Genomic DNA, 16,448 nt, shown 5'->3' on the forward strand with positions numbered 1-16,448 from the left:
CTTGCATCCGTTGTGGCACTTGCTGTGTACGATGTCTTGATGAGCATACTGTCACCGATCTTGATCAGAGCCAGGGTCAGTTGAGCTGATGATAGTTTGTCGATCATGAAGGAAGCGATGTTTTGATTCACAGAAAAGACTACACGATGGCACACAGATTAGGAATCAAAGCTGTGCAAAGAGTTTGTGTGGTTGTAGCTGGGCTCGTCGGTTGAGACTGTCATCTGCCATACTACTACGTTCATTGCTACCACTTCGTGATCATCTCTTATTCCTTAACAGTCCCACTGTTCGTGATATCACTCATCTCTTTCTCATAGTTGTTTACTCATTCGAAACAATTCCAGACCTAATCCGACCAGACCTTGACCCTATTTGCGAATGATCGTCGACTAGCTTGAGCTGGAGTGCTCGCCTATAAAGCATTAGCTGGGTTGGAAACGGGAGTATGTGACTTTACCTTCTAGGGTGTCGGGGCTAAAAGGACCGCCGCACATGCAGCTTGACAGGTTCCGAAAGCACTGTTGCAAGCCACGATAGTGGCAGGAGCCGTCGCACCCAGTGTGGCACCCCAAGTCGCGCCTCCTGCAGCGTAACACGCCATAACAACTGCAGAACAGCCGGTCTGACAGATTCCATATCCAATGGGGCCTGCTGAGGCTTTGGGTATGAACATGAGGAAGGCTGCTGCCGCCGAGATGGGGATGATGGAGACCTTCATTGTGAATGTTGTAGTGGCTGTTGTTGGATCTGTAATGAACTTAGCGACGATCGGCGGACATGCTGAGAAGCTGAACTTACTGGCTTGTTGTTCAGAGTGTGCTGTAGTTGGTGTAGAGAGTAATGGCGGGGTTGTAGCTTGATGAGCGCTCGATAAAGACCTGCTGCACGTCCTTTTCATCGGCCTATTTGGGTTACACAACAGCTTGCCACGTCATTTCACCGGTCACCCATCCCCTCACGTCCATAGAGAAGACGAGCGATATGAAATGACAAAGAGAAACTCTTCATGCCTGGTCATTGATGGAAAGGAACTTGCTGCCAGAGGTTCCAATGTGGCCGCAAATCTCGCGCATCGTTACTAACATGTCGTATGCTTCCAAGGTCCAGTCAAAGGGCTTTAAAGTGCCGATAGTAACGCGGAAATGGCCCTTTCCTTACGAGATGGCAAGATTTGCTTCAGCCGAAGTCAGTCAGCAGTGAAGGCATCTACTGCTGCTGCACTTAGATTTGAAGTAAGCGCAGACTGGAGTTTCATCAGCAGCCCTGAAAGCGGTCTACGACAGATGGCTTTGAATTGGGAAAGTATCAATCTCAGGAAGCCGCATCAGCAATCGACGAAACTCCTAGGCCATTTCAGTATGTCTGAGTACACATGAGCTATAGGGATGGATTACAAACTGCCCATCTCACTACTGCACCATACCGAGCAATCTTCATCAACTCACCGGCGACCTAGTAGCAGCGTCACCTCTACCCCATCGAGGTGGTTACCGCAGGTGAGATTGAAACGATCCAAAGACTTGCTGGGCACTGATGTTCCTCTTTCTGCAAGAGAAGATAGGTCGCACCTGGACAGTATGAAGATCATGCGTCAGCCAACCAGATGTGCGGGGTTTAGGCAACAGCTTCCAAAGTCGGTGTATATGAGCGCTGCAACTCCATAAATTGGAGCACCCTATCAATTCACAACTCATTTCTGGATGCGGAGCGAATGAATATGGCACGAAACGAAAATAGTCAGTCGTCCTCATCTCTCTTCAGACTACCTGCTGAAATACGCATCTCAATGTACGAGCTTCTGGACTTTCCGCCTGTTGACAATGAACAATGTCGTGGACTGATCTTGTCGTGTCGACAAGCAAAGCGCGAGTGCGAAGGAGTCTCGATCCGTGCGACAAAAACCTGGTTGCTGGCTTACAAGAGAATTGTCCTTCCAAAAAGCGATCTAGGGGTGCGCATCTTGCTACCTGTTGCAACGAGAACGCCTACTGGAATGCATGCCAAGTTCCACACGCTTCGGCATTTGACATTAGTGATCCCTGGACGTGCAATTCATGGCTGCGCTGACCAGCGCCGAGAGTTCTTTGAAAGTCTCCGACCCTTGAACGCCATCTTCAGCTTGTGGCTCGATAGCCTGACGATACAATTCTCGGGTCCGGTAGGAAGGAGAAGCGAAGGACACGGGTTATGTGGATCAATCACCGAGTATTTCAGACGCCTTTTCTTCGTTCTGGAGAGCGGCTTGACATTTGCGCATGATCCTGTCGGCCAGAAAGGCAATCTCAAGCTCAACAAGTACCGCTCCCTGGTGAGGTACTGGCAGCCGCAACCAGCCTGGATTAAGAGACTGGTGGTTTCATGGGACCTGACTGAGAAGGGTTTGCGAAGCGAAGATTTGGTCGCGGTCGATGGTCACTGCAGGAAGCGTACAACGGCAGCTTGTCCCGGGTTGCGGAGATACCACGTCGCCAGCGAAGACGACCTCCTTGGATCGGAGTCAAGGGAATCTTTCTGTCGATTTCGCCCATCGGAGCCGGAAGATCGCATGGCGGGCCCCAGTGTCGAGCACAAAAAGCAATGTCTCAAGTGTGCGTGGCGTGGATGGGACTACCGCCGCTACGTCCGGGGCTTGCCGGTCGAGGATGACGAACGCTGGCTTTAGGAACAATCGCGGAACAATCACGATAACACAGCTGAAGATGTGTGGAAGACCTGGGGTCGTGCTGTTGAAAGTCCGAAGATCCCGCTGGGAGCCGCGCGATCTGGGCGATCCAGGGGCATCCACTAACACCCAAACCAGTAACAAGCGACGCGTGCTTATCAGGAACGATCAAACCTCATTGAACGATCACTGCTACGACTTTCGTGCCTACGTCATGTTTGGAAGTATCGCCGGTCTTCGGATCAAAAGATATGGGGAAGCGCTGCACGCTCTCTCCTTTTGGATCTCTTGGATCGCGCAACCATGTGTGGCATCACTTGTGCCGTCGCATTGCGGGGTCATGGACCGTTAGCGAAGGAACGTGGAGAGTTGAGCAAAACATTGCAAAAGAGTCTGGATACCATCAAGCATCGTGGACCTGATGCAGATGGTCATTGGATCAGCGAAGATTGTCGCGTGGGTAGGTCAAGAAGTGACTACGGGTACGAGGAGAACACGTGACTAACATCCTGATCATCTAGCTCTTGGGCACAACAGATTAGCGATCGTCGACTTGAACCCAGAAGGAGAACAGCCATTCCACGATGCAGACAACGACATTCACGCTGTAGTCAACGGCGAGCTGTACGGCTATGAAGAGATTCGAGACCGCCTTAGTGCCGAAGGCTACAAGTTCAAGAGCCAGTCAGACTCTGAGATTGCACTGGCGCTGTACAAGAAGCATGGTCTATCGTTCCTGCCGCACTTGCGCGGAGAGTTCTCATTGTGTCTATATGACTCCAAAGCTCAGGTCTTCATTGCCGCATGCGATCGGTATGCCATCAAGCCCATGTACTACACAATTTTAGACGGCAAATTGCTGGTATGACCGCTCTTCGCTTTTCCGAGAAACTTTGGACTGACAACCGCTGGGTAGATCGCTTCCGAAATGAAAGCATTCCTTCCCTTTGGATGGAAACCTGAGTGGGACGTGCAAAGCATCAAAGACGTGGGCTGGCTGTGCGACGGAAGAACCATCTTCCAAGGAGTTTCCAAGATACTGCCTGGTCACTACCTCGTCTGCAGATCGTTCAGCACTATCTCTCAAGACAAGTATTGGGATGTCGACTTCAAAGACAAGGTATATGCTATGGCGTGTGCATCATGAACATCGCTGACAAGCTTAGCGTGAACTCGAAACGAGAAGTGAAGATGAGATGATCCAGGGTGTTCGAAAGCACCTTGTTGATGCTGTGCGAGATCGACTTCGTGCGGATGTACCGATCGGAGTATTCCTGAGCGGCGGCATCGACTCAAGCGCAATAGCAGGCATGGTCAAGCATCTGATGGACACTGAAGGCGCACAGCTTGGCACAGCTCCAGCATCAGAGCGGATCAATTGCTTTAGCGTCAAGTTTATCGGTGAAGAACACGATGAAGAGCCGATCGCACGTCGCACAGCTGAATGGCTAGGAGTCAAGATGCATCACTGCGAGATGACCGAGGAGAACTTTGCCGCCAACATCGAGAACGCAGTCTGGCACAACGAAGCAGCAGTAACTGATCTAGGCACTGTTGGCAAGTTCTTGCTTTCGAAACTTACCAGCGATGAAGGTATCAAGGTCGTCCTCACTGGAGAAGGATCAGACGAACACTTTGCGGGATATCGGGAGCTCCTTACGGATTTCGTTCGCGAACCAGATCTATCAAAACCAAATTCCGGACTTCCGGAAGAAGAGCGCGTGGCAACATTCAAGAGCTTAGAGGGCTCAGAGACATCAGGTCCAAAGGAGCTTGCGACATCGGCTGCTATTCGTGCCCAAGTAAACAACACTTCTTTCCTTGGTTTTACGCAGACCGCTTCTCTCCGTGACCTGCTCTTTGCGCCTTGGGTTTTCAACGAGTTTGGACAGAGCGACAAACGCCTCACGGCCGTGAACGCTGTCGATGGCCGTACCCGCGAGCTTATGGCCAACAAGTGGCATCCGCTTCACACATCACTTTACATCTGGATAAAGTCATCCCTCGCAAACGGCCTTCTTACCGTACTAGGCGACCGCTGCGAGATGGCCCACAGTGTCGAAGGCCGCCAGCCCTTTCTTGACCATCGCTTAACGGAATATGCGATGAAGCTTCCGCCCTCTGTAAAGCTGCACTACGACCCTCAAACTCGTAGTTTCAGCGAGAAGTGGATTCTCAAGGAAGCCATGAAACCATTCATCACGCCTGAACTCTACGCTCGCAAGAAACACCCTTTCTCTGCTCCAGTAAAATATAAACCCGATGGTCCTGTTCATCAGTTATTTCAGAGACTGATCACGAACGAGAATGTGGAGGCACTTGGATTTCTGGAGTGGGACAAGTGCAAGGATCTGTTGCATGATGCGATTTACGATGGTGATAGGCCAAAATGGAGTCAAATGATTCTGGTGGGTCAATTTGTGATTCTAGGCAAGAGGTTTGGAGTCAAGAAGGCTGCGCCGGAGTTTACTACGCCAGGAGCGAACGGGGCGATGAGATAGTCTTGGGTGCTACAGTATGTAGCGCGCTGCACCAATATATCCTGTTCGGTTGCAAAATTGCTTTGGGGGTAAAAGACTCGCTTACTATACGAAACACTATGAGTACTAGAGCCTGGCGTCGCCTTTAGTTCCTGCTTCTTCATTCTCTTAGTCATATTTGATACCATTCCAGCAGACCTCAACTGGTACAGAGACCCTGTCTTGATCCTCTTTCCTCGTTTCGTCCCACACGTCTTGTATCAAGGACTCGCACATGCCTCCACCAAAGTAATAATGAATCTCACCCAGACGCACCATGCCAACGGAGTTCCGTCGGTTGGTAGCGTAAAATAGCGATGTGTCTGCATAGAATCTTGATTTATGGGGATCGAAAAGGTTGGTATCCGCATGGAAAGGCGGTATATCGCTTTCGAACGCCATGGTATCGAGTGAGCCATCTACCTCTACAACATAGAACCGTTTTCCAGCCAGTACTTGCGGAGAGCCTGTAGCTGGCTCTGAAGTTGTGGCGTTAATGGCACGCAGCTTGTTGGCATCTTGTGAGAGAAGAACATCTATCACAGCGGGCTTGCGGTGTGGCATATCTTTTGATGTGACACCTCGATTGCAAAGTTCTTTCTTGAGTTGGTAGGTTGGGACGCTCTCGTATTCATCCTCGCGAGTACGGCTGCGATAATCCCACGAGATAGTAATGTCGTTGTTATGAAACGAACATGGTGTGATACCCATCCTGTGGGGATTTTCCCAACTCTTTTCCACCAGACATAATAGCATTAGTACGGCAGCTTCTGTCAGATCTTTCGGGCTATCCGGTGTTTGTTCACCAGTGTAATGAAGAGCAATACCCTCGATCTCAATACAGAGCAAGTCCTCGAGACCAGTGCGAGGACAGCAATCCTGGCGAAGGTCGAGTACGTGAACAGGTGCGTTGGTGATCAGCGTCATTTCTGTCAGTCCAATAAAGTCTTCCATCTTTTTCAGTTGACGCGGTAGCCTCAGATCAAACCCTGTGGTCTTGGTGAATTTACTGCAAATGTTCTGGACATACATCCATAGATGGCGCACGCCCTCCTCTTCAGCTTCTTGTTTTGCCTGCCGACAGGTACCTCTGAAGCCAATCCATTGGGTCGCGTCTTTGTTACGAATTTGACCAAGCGTCATATGATCGTAGATTAGGTTTCGGACGTCGCGATTGAGTAGGCTAAAGAAATAACTGGTCTCGTTCGGCCCTTGTGCGGGAGGGGCTGCATCTTGTGGAATCATGAAGTCAGCGACGCGACGGGAGGTCGGCAGGGTGATCGACGATGTGGTTGTGATTGGGGACTGAGCTGTAAGTCGACCCGAGCTTCGAAAGGCTGTGTGTACGGTCGAGCTCCCATGTGTGGTTATGGGTGTTTATGCAGGGGACGATCGAATCGAAATCAGGGCAAGGTCTTGAATAAATATACATTAGAGGGGTACTTGATGGCGTGCTCTAAGAAGCTCGAGCTCGAGCGTCGAGAGTGAAATATTCGTGTAATCAAGGGGCCAATCGCCTATTTCCCTGCCCGGCTGCCCAGTCTTGCTCTGAGTCAATGCTCGATTCGCATATACTTACTCCTCAATGTGGATCACTGAGATGTCAATATTGAGTCCTTGGTGTAAGCATCGTGTGTGACGTAAGCGGGAGTAGGTCAAGGTTGGTATGTGGTATATGTATTCATCGGCTTTCATAACTCGTACAGCTTCGTCTCTACCGGTATCGACTCGAGTATTCCGTAGCTCAATCTCTGTTTCTGCTTGGACTCCACCTCTTGAAGACGAACTCTCGAACTGTGTACTTCTTTAAAATGCTACCAATGTCAAGCTTGAACCCATCCAAGCTCATATAATCCGCATCCCACGGTGCTGGTACTTCAACGTAGACCAGCATCAGTGTCTTCATGACCTGGGTTTGCACTCGGTTCACGCGATGGAACCACCACCAGTCCCTGCGCTCCTTTTCCGCGGCTCTGACTTGGGCTTGACCGTCCGTTTGCTCGGTCCAGTATGGGGCTGAGTAGGAAGGAATGATCATGATCGCAAACTCGGCATGTGTGAACGCAGGACCGCGAATGTAGAGCAAGTAGTCGACAGCGAACTTGACACCAGGCCGCACGACCCAGCCCAGGGATCGGAAGTGGTGAAAGACAACGTATTTCATCAGGAAAGGGTTGTCAGGTTCAATAGGCGGAATACACGTCATAGCAGGATCCACTCGAGTAGCGTCATTGCTCATACGGTACGCAGTACGAAGATGCGTCAAAGCTCTTTCGAGATCATCGGATTCGCCAGAACTGGACGCATGGGCGCAGTATACACGCAAGAGGTACCATGCTGGGTAGTGTTGTGCAAGATCCATGGGAGCCTGGGTGTCCACGTTGACGACTTGCAAAGCACCAAGGACGTATGTCAGGAAGAAAGCCTCCTCGGGTGTGAGCTGAAGATGCTCAAGATCCACAATGTCAACCTCTAGATCAGCTTCAGCGTCGGCCGGTGCGGCAGGGCCATCTGTGTTTTCATTGATCGCCGGAGTTGCTGTTGCATCTTCTGGCTTGGTGATGTTCTTGGCGTCGCTACCTACGAGCTTGTTGATGTTGGCGTCGGATACGATCTTGCCTTCTTGCCGTAGCTGTTGCTCAATAGCCTCGCGCTGCGCCTTGGCTCTCTCTAACTTGAATTGTCTGCGCTCTTCCCGCCTTGATTGTGTAACCTCGGTGCTTGTCTTGGACGCCTGGGCACCTCGCCTTCGCTTTTCAGCGACTAACCATTGTGGTTCACTTCGGCTGAGGGACCCTTTGCCCCAGAAGCCTTGTTCCCAAAGAGCTCGGATGGAGGCCGGATCGGTGATGTGGATTGACTGGGTCTCTGCAGAGTAGTATGCTCTGTGGATGACGATGTGTGACTTGGGCGACCACAGCGACTGCGAAATTAGGCTGATGAATAGTCGCACGATGGAAATGGGGTTGTGCGGGATGAAGGCAGGCAGCGCATATACGTCTAGTGGCAGAGGCTTCGCATGTATTTCGTTGTAGTTGGGTCGTTTTGGGCGAGGTTTCCTCGAAACACCGTTGGCTGGTTCTTGGTTCGGCTGAGGTAGACCCTCTGGGCGCTCCTCGCTTGCAGCAACAGCATGCTCAAGCTGCTGAGTCGAAGACATGCCTCAGTCCAGCTCGATGTTCGACGAAACTGTACTCGCGTTAGTCCTGCGCGGGTTTTGAGGCAACGTGAAGTGTAGCAAGTAATGTCGATCAGATACCGTTGTAGTCTATTGTAACGGAAACAGCATCGAGAGCCAAACGCAGTCAAGTGAATGCATGCGCCGGCAATCGTATAAGTGAAAAGTTGTCATCATAAGACAGTGAAACATGTGAAAGGGAATCGTTGGAACTTACCCGGCCTTTGCGACTTCAGGTAATGGCGTCGTCGACGAGCGTTGCGAGCTTCATGGTGGAGTGGTGCTGAAGGTGAGAGGAGAGCGCAAAAAGTTTGGAGATGACTGTTTGCCAAGGCCGAATCTGATTGGCCGTCTTGGCCGACCGCACAGCAGTCCAGTTCCTAACACACGACAGCCACCGTACCACTGGCTTTTGAATGCGCATAGCGGTCATTGACAGTCGCACACAGTACATGCTTCACGATACCTGCAGACTGCGGTTGGGGCTTGTGCGTGCCTTAGGAACGCCTGCTGTGACGTAATAAGAGCAGCTACCTCCGAGAAAGTAAAGAACGTCTTCGTGACGCCACGCGAAAGCGATTAGGCATCTGCACCTCTTACACGAATAGTACCTGCCTGATCAGAGACTTACTCCAAACATACCGCAGCTCTAGATATATACGGAACAGCTTTCAAGATGCTGCCAGCGGCAAGATGGTCTTTACGACTGCCACGCCAGAGCGCTCGATCGATCACCACGAAAAGCATACCACGGCTAGCCCTTCGAAGTCGCCTACCGCGCAACACGATGCCGCCAACGACCTCAGCATATTCTACGAGACCACCTAGCAACGATTCCTCATCAAACACGCATGATGGGGCCCCCAAAGAGACATCGAAAGTGGACGCCGTGTCCAACGCCCTCTCGACCACGCCCGACTCCGAGAACAACCTCGTAACGCCCGTGTACATGCCCGAAGACCCGAACGCCGTCCTAAAGCAGACACACCCCGCCATGCGTCTTCTGGACAACTCGTCTCTTATAGTACAACGGCAGCTGGAAATGATGAACGTGCTCATGGGCTTCGAGCAAGCGAACCGCTACGTTATCATGGACCCGCACGGTAATCATATTGGATATCTCGCCGAGCAAGACCATGGCATAGGGAACGCCATGGCGAGACAGATGTTCAAGACGCACCGCAGCTTCACGACTCACGTCTTTGACCGGGACGAAAAGGAAATACTAAGGTTTCATAGACCTTTCAGCTGGATCAACTCGAGAATACGCGTGTATGATGCGGTAGGGCCCGATGAGAGCACCTATACCAGCTCGGCAAGTCTGCAAGGCACGAGTGTCAAAAGCATAGCCAACCAAACGAGCGCAAATGTCTCAACTTTGGCACTCCAAGACATGAGGATTATCGGAGCTTCGGAACAGGAGTGGGCACCATTACGAAGGAAGTACAACCTGTATCTCGCAAGGAATCTCGAGGACGCCGCCGCAGGACCAGACGCGCCCCAACTGTCCTCTGGTGACCTGCCAATCTCAGACTCTAAAGCCGTGGCAGTAGCAGAAGGCGATACCCGAGAAGTGGGCATGCTCCAGTTTGCCAGGGTTGACGAACCCTTTTTGTCCTGGGACTTCAGCTTGATGTCTGAAGACGGGCGGCTAGCGGGCTCTGTTAACCGCAACTTCGGAGGCTTCGCGCGCGAAATATTCACTGATACGGGTGTTTATGCGTTGAGAATGGACGCTGCCGGGCTGGCAAGTGAGCCGTCAGGCATGGTTTCCAAAACTGGTGAGCAGAGCCGACCATCACTAGAAGACTACCCTGGCATGACCCTTGATCAACGCGCCGTAATGCTTGCTACGGCTGTTAGCATCGACTTTGACTATTTCAGTCGACATAGTGGTTCTGGTGGCATGTGGCCAATGTGGATGCCATGGGTAGGTGGCAGTGGTGAAGCCGCGGGAGGTGCTGCAGCTGGTGAAGCGGGTGCTGCCGGTGCTGGGGCCGTAGGTGCTGCTGGCGAAAGCGGTATTGCAGGTGAGGTGGGCACTGCAGCGCGCGGACTGGGAGCTGGAGAGGGTGCTGCGACAGGTGCAGCTACAATGGCGGGCTACGAAGCTATGCAAAGAGGGCGAGAAGCCAGGCAACAAGATGACGATGCTTCCCCACAAGCGACCGATCCGTATCAGCCCAACCCCGATCAACAGCCAGGCACAGGCCAAGTCGGTGAAGATGTCTGGGGCGAAGATCCTGGCGTCGGATCTCGGGGTCAAGATCAGGACTTCTGGGGTGGGCAGGGTGGACAGGGTGGACAGGGTGGTGGCGATGCTGGAGACGGTGGTGATGGTGGTGGGTTTAGCTGGGGTGACTTTTTCGAAGAGTAAGGCTGTGCCGCTTCTTTTGTACCACCATTGTATCTTGTAGCATTGATACCATTTTAGATAACAAGCTCTATTGCTAAGGCAATCGTTGGACAATGCGCTCATATACGTTTCTCCCGTAAGTCGGTTGAGTAGAGAAAAGAGCCCTAGATACTAGTCTGCAGCTGAGGTGGGGCTGTGCTAACCGGCTCAGTCCTTCCTTCCTTCGCTTTTGCCTTCATACACGACTTCACTCAATCGCTTTGCGCTTCGTTACCTTATTTTCTACGAGGCGCTAGATCCAATTTGAGCTCAACTCTAGGCTTATCTTGGTACCGGAGCATACCATTCAGTCTTTGATTGATGAGGTGGACAAGCCCGACAACTCAGTCAGTAACGCAGCGAGAATGCCGCAGACATCGGACTTCTACAGGTATAGAGAACTGGACGGATCAAAGCAGCAGATCCGTCACGCAAGATTGTTGCGATCTCAACCTGTGGCCGATACGCTATACAAACGCGACTTCATTTACTGCGAACTTGAGATGTTCGACATCAACACTGCACCCGAGTTCATCGCTCTGTCATACACTTGGGGTGGACCATCAGATAATAGGTATATCGTTATCGATAACAAGCTGCTCGCTGTTAGAATAAACTTGTTCGATTTCCTTTCCGCCTTTCGCTCAGACGAAGCCAATACCCAGTACCTCTGGATCGATCAGGTAGGTCCTACATCTACTTGGCTATGCATGCATGGACTAATCTCATCACTCAGATATGTATCAACCAACAGGACACGGCAGAACGCAATCATCAAGTTCGCCTAATGGCTCGGATTTACTCCGAATGCATCTATGTCATCGTTTGGTTAGACCTGTCTTCGTTAAGAGCAGCGCGGAGGTATTCCAAAAACAGGAATGCCGAGAACACTGAGGCTATCTTGAGAAACCGTTACTTCACGCGTCTATGGATCGTGCAGGAAGTAATGTTACCCAAAAAGGCACATATCATGTGCGGTCACGTCTGGATCGACTGGGATGTCCTCTTCAAGGCCGCATTGTTTGCTGGATTTCTGAAACATCCAACTCTGTCGCCAATGACGTATTTACTTTCTAATCGTTATGCACACGCGGAGCCTGTTCGACATGGGTATTCGCATCTACTGTGCAATCTACTACGTCAATTTTCTAGCATGGGCTGCGAAGACCCTCGAGACAAGCTATACGGTATGCTCGGTCTCATCTCTGAAACGCTACGGCCTATCGTGGATTATTCGAACACCAGGGAAGACGTCTACCTTGATGCCATCAGAATCCTTGGTCCATTTTTCTGCATGGACGCCTCGAATTGGTGGTGGCAGGACTTACCGTTGAGAATGGGTGTCCCGTTGGCTCATGTTGTATCGTTGCAGCCTTTCGTCACTGGTCTACTTGCTTGTGGACAAAAAGAAAATAAAGTTGACCCAATATGGACTTTGCAAGACATGGGCTTTGTAAAAGCAGATCCAACGCGACCTTATCCAGGTCGATGGTGGTACGAGTACAAAGGCGTACGACATTACCACGACTGTATTTTCTCCAAGGACGAGCCTGCAAACTCGGAAGCAGCTTTGTGGTCCTTACTTGATGCTACGCCTGAACGAGGCTCGGGGTAACTGGGATACCCCGCATCATCGTCCATCTACCCCGGAAAAGTCCAGCTCCAGATTTCCCGCAGCGCCACCAGTCGGGGGTAATTGTTCCGTTAAACCCACGCTGCCGAAGATCCATCTATACCGATCACACCGATATAAATAGTAGCCAAGCTTGTTAGAGATCACTATGACGACCATCAAGCCTTCGAAAACGTTTTCCGCTTTGCCGATATGAAGCTCACCGCGAGTTCAAGCGTCTTCTTGACACTCTTTGCGCATGCAATTGCTGCCCCCGCGCATCCGAAGCAGAAACAAAGTTCTTTTAAATGGCATTCCACAGAATCTCTGATAGCCTTTGGGGATAGCTATACATACGTGCAGGGTACCCTCGGCCATCAAAACTACACCTTCATTGGCGATGAATTCAACTTCTCTTTTACGCCCGCACAGCTCTTCTCGAATCGCATCGTGCAGAACCTTACGGGAACGGCAGAAGGCGGCCCTAATTGGGTAGAGCTTTTGACTGGATGTGGTGTCGATGATGGTTTGCACAATCCAAGAGAGTGCAATATGCAGCTCTGGGACTTTGCATACGCTGGCGCGAACACTATCGAGGAAGCTGGATTCACACCCCTTCATCACAACCATACTGTCTCACTCGAACGTCAGATCGAACAGTTTGCCTCCTACGGCAATCCAGCTCTCGAATCAATTCACCTCAACAAGAAGAAAGCGCTCGTAGCGATATGGATCGGCATCAACGATATCAATGACCTCGTATCCACCCAAGGCAAGAACACCTCCTTTGCACCACCCTACGAGAAGATTCAGGACCGAGTTTTTGAGAACGTGGAGAAGATCTATGAGCTTGGCTACAAGGACTTCCTCTTCATGAACTTACCGCCTCTGGATCGTGGACCAGGCACGCCCAATGTCAACGCCTCGCTGGTCTCTTCTTTCAACAAGATCCACGCTGCACATGCCAACGCCTTTCAGTCCAAACACAAAGACGTGAAGGTGCTTCAGTTTGACGTCAATAGTGTATTGAATTACGTTTTGGATCATTACCAAGACTATGGGTTCAAAAATGTCACCGACTACTGCCCTGGATATAATCAGCCAGATATCCTAACAAAGCCAAGCCAGTACGGATGCACGGACTTGAATACATACTTTTGGTACAATTCAGGGCACCTGACGAGCCGAACGCATGAAGTCATGACAAAAGCCTTGAAGAGATGGTTGGTGAAGCAGTAAAAGAGACATAGACTGCCATCTGTTCTTCATATCATAGTGCGACCTTCGTATCAGGGGGTTATGCCAGCCAATTAATATCGCTACAATGCCCAAACCCTCTGATCACCCCTACTGTCTGACCTCTCAAGCTTGTTCATCCTCCCATACCACAGCCTGAGTGTCGTAGCAATTGCCGCTACCAGGAAACTACATGCCGCACACACGAAGTTGCCTGTCGGGAAGCCTTGGCTTCGCTCGTCGTTCATCCAGATCCATTGCGCAATGATTTGACCAATGCCTGCACAGCTGTTGTGCAGTGCGATTGCGAGTGGCAAGGTGAGGAAGCTCGGCGAGTTGCAGGTTACCCAATTCGTCATAGAAGGCGCAGCAGGGAAGGCACCCGCAGCGGCCATACATAGACAACCGTAGCGCTGAACATAGGCGTCGGCGGGAAGAAGACCGGCGGTTAGCCAGCCGGTGCCTCCAATGAGTGATGCAATGGTAATGTGCCACCCGCGAGCGTTGAAGTGGTCCGCAGAGTAAGAGATTGTAATGGCTACGAAGAAACCCACAACCCACGGTGGGACAGTCAGAAGTTGAGCATGAATAGACTCGTAGCCTAGTCCGGTAACGATAGTGGGCGTGAAAAAGGTGAATGAGCCCTGAGGAACGACGTCGGCTACATACGCAATGTAGTGTAACAGCATGCGTGGACTAAAGCAGGTGTCCAAAATCTCTTTCCTGTTAGCATGTTCTTGATTGTATCCACCGCCTCGGTCAGCTAGACGATCAACGGCGAATTTCTTTTCGGCGTTGCTGAGCCACTTCGCTCGAGCTGGGTAGTCGGGCAGGAAGAACCACAGAAGGAACGCCGATAGTAGTGTGATGATGCCTTCTATGATGAAGAGCCAGCGGAATCCTTCAAGACCTGCCGCTCCGTTGATGTGGCCGACTCCGAATGCGATGGCGCCTCCGAAGGCACCAGCAAGGTTGCAGAACGCGATGACGAGAGCGATGCGAACAGCCCGCTCGTTATAGCGGTACCAGATCGTGATGAAGTAGACAATTCCTACGATACGTAATCAGCGAAAATTCATCAACCTTCACGTCTCATTGTAACACACCGGGAAAGAAACCGGCTTCGAAAACTCCGATCAAGAACCTCAAAGCGATGATCGTAGCACTGTTCTGTACACCCGCAAACCCAATGGTTAAGGCTCCCCAAGCGAAAAGAAGGATGCCGAGCCATCTAGAAGGTCGGATGTAGTGCTTCATGACGAAGTTGCTTGGTACTTCGAACACGGCATACGCGACGGAGAAGAGAGTGACGGTCAGAGCGTAGCCGTGAGGCGTCAGGCCCGTATTACTGAGCATGTCGTCGCCTGTCTCTGTGTTGAGCACGCGAGCATTGCCAATGTTTCCTATTATCAATTTTAGCGATTGACGCGGGTGCTGAGACGGTACGAGATGATGAGGTCCATACCCCTATCAAGAAAATTCAAGAGATATACCCAGCAACACAGAGGTAGAACGCGTAGGTCTAGTTGCCGGTTGAGTTTCTTGTTGTACTTTTCGTCATAGACGTCTATCTCCCCGTGCTCTTGTAGCGTCTCATCATGATTTTTGACCGTGTCGATGTCGACATCTTCGAGGTGTTCCTGCTTCTCGGGTTCTATAGGCTTGTCCATGGTGATATTCTCGTATACGATAGCTGAGCAACTCTAGGTAGTCTATTGTGAGCGAAGGTTCTTGCACCTTCCGTATAGCTTTGTTCAATGGTTATATAGTTCAGAATATCCATCTTACTTCGTTATCCTATAGCGGAACAACGCATCCGGATATACCAGTTGCGGCTTTACCCCAGATGTGCGGGGTAGAAGCCCACATCTTCGCGCTGCATATTCCCTACCACGGAGATGATCCGCGGTCCATCCGCTGTGGGACGAGATTGTCGGTGTTGTCGCCGATGGTATTGTTCGTTGGGGTGCGGAACCAGTTTGGCCACCGAGAAGCCCAGGAAGCTACCCATGTACGTCATCGAAATGATTCACGTGCATCTACGAGGTTCTTGAGGTAATCTCTGTATACGTTCGTTGCTAGTAATGATATATCCTGATTCCCAGTGAAGAAGCTAGAATGTGGGTGCATCCGGTCAAGATCAGGCCTCGAAATACCTAGGTAGCCTCGGAGAGCGCGCACTGAGCACGGGCCTGCTTCCAATTGGATCTATTTTCCCCATACGTCATCTCGCTTCACATGAATCTGAGGAGGCCCGGGGTCATCTACCGTGAACTCTCGTCACCATTACTCCTGTTCTCCTACGGTCCTGACGCGCAACATTAATCCGAATCGTTATCGGTCAATCTATCTAATATGACAATGGAAAGAACCATAACGAGTAGACCTATAGCAACAGTAATCTGTAACGTAAAGGCAACCCAGACCATAGTGATTGCGCTGACTCCGATATCCGTTCGGATATTCCCGTAGTTGGCTGACTCTGCCATTGCAGCTGCACCGACAGATCCCACATGCTGCCACAAACTCGCGATAAGTAGCTGCGCTGCAGCAACAAAACTCGCTGCGAGCGCAACTTGTGAGACGGGACGCGACGGAAAGGGTCTTACATCTATGTCAGACCCTGTTCGTTCATCTCGCTCTTCGTGCCACCCCGGAAATGTTGCGAGAAGCAATATAGTGACAAATGCGAGGACTACAGCAATGAATAGAAGACCGGAGAAGAGAACTTCGTCCTTGAACTTTGCAGCAGCTCCTATCAAGTTCAGCGGGTCATTTTCGTACCCAATTTGCTGCGCCAGACCTTTATGGTCGGAGCTACAAAGCCAGACGATACCACGTTG

At 51.0% G+C, this 16,448-nt stretch overlaps 6 protein-coding genes across 6 annotated transcripts; 3 read left to right on the forward strand and 3 right to left on the reverse strand.

Moving 5' to 3' along the window:
• Window positions 1-2,968: 2,968 nt before the first annotated feature.
• J4E85_000024 (uncharacterized protein) lies at window positions 2,969-5,166 on the forward strand (the record flags this gene model as incomplete). The annotated part of the gene is made up of 4 exons (XM_051464318.1): window positions 2,969-3,125; window positions 3,187-3,527; window positions 3,582-3,785; window positions 3,832-5,166. The coding sequence occupies 4 exons, from the start codon at window positions 2,969-2,971 to the stop codon at window positions 5,164-5,166; spliced, it is 2,037 nt and encodes a 678-aa protein (XP_051330839.1).
• Window positions 5,167-5,313: 147 nt separating this feature from the next.
• On the reverse strand, window positions 5,314-6,429 carry J4E85_000025 (uncharacterized protein; the record flags this gene model as incomplete). The annotated part of the gene is made up of 2 exons (XM_051464319.1): window positions 5,314-6,193; window positions 6,215-6,429. The coding sequence occupies 2 exons, from the start codon at window positions 6,427-6,429 to the stop codon at window positions 5,314-5,316; spliced, it is 1,095 nt and encodes a 364-aa protein (XP_051330840.1).
• Window positions 6,430-6,928: 499 nt separating this feature from the next.
• On the reverse strand, window positions 6,929-8,344 carry J4E85_000026 (uncharacterized protein; the record flags this gene model as incomplete). The annotated part of the gene is made up of 1 exon (XM_051464320.1): window positions 6,929-8,344. One exon carries the CDS (start codon window positions 8,342-8,344, stop codon window positions 6,929-6,931), a length of 1,416 nt encoding a protein of 471 aa, XP_051330841.1.
• An 805-nt stretch (window positions 8,345-9,149) lies between these two features.
• J4E85_000027 (uncharacterized protein) lies at window positions 9,150-11,545 on the forward strand (the record flags this gene model as incomplete). Its single annotated transcript, XM_051464321.1, has 3 exons — window positions 9,150-10,735; window positions 11,038-11,440; window positions 11,522-11,545. The coding sequence occupies 3 exons, from the start codon at window positions 9,150-9,152 to the stop codon at window positions 11,543-11,545; spliced, it is 2,013 nt and encodes a 670-aa protein (XP_051330842.1).
• Window positions 11,546-12,582: 1,037 nt separating this feature from the next.
• J4E85_000028 (uncharacterized protein) lies at window positions 12,583-13,565 on the forward strand (the record flags this gene model as incomplete). Its single annotated transcript, XM_051464322.1, has 2 exons — window positions 12,583-13,496; window positions 13,541-13,565. The coding sequence occupies 2 exons, from the start codon at window positions 12,583-12,585 to the stop codon at window positions 13,563-13,565; spliced, it is 939 nt and encodes a 312-aa protein (XP_051330843.1).
• Window positions 13,566-13,688: 123 nt separating this feature from the next.
• On the reverse strand, window positions 13,689-15,275 carry J4E85_000029 (uncharacterized protein; the record flags this gene model as incomplete). The annotated part of the gene is made up of 3 exons (XM_051464323.1): window positions 13,689-14,656; window positions 14,712-15,008; window positions 15,071-15,275. 3 exons carry the CDS (start codon window positions 15,273-15,275, stop codon window positions 13,689-13,691), a joined length of 1,470 nt encoding a protein of 489 aa, XP_051330844.1.
• Window positions 15,276-16,448: the final 1,173 nt, after the last annotated feature.

The sequence above is a fragment of the Alternaria conjuncta genome, assembly GCF_024043145.1.
Source record: "Alternaria conjuncta strain BMP 0040 chromosome Unknown scaffold_1, whole genome shotgun sequence".
Lineage (NCBI taxonomy): Eukaryota > Fungi > Ascomycota > Dothideomycetes > Pleosporales > Pleosporaceae > Alternaria > Alternaria conjuncta.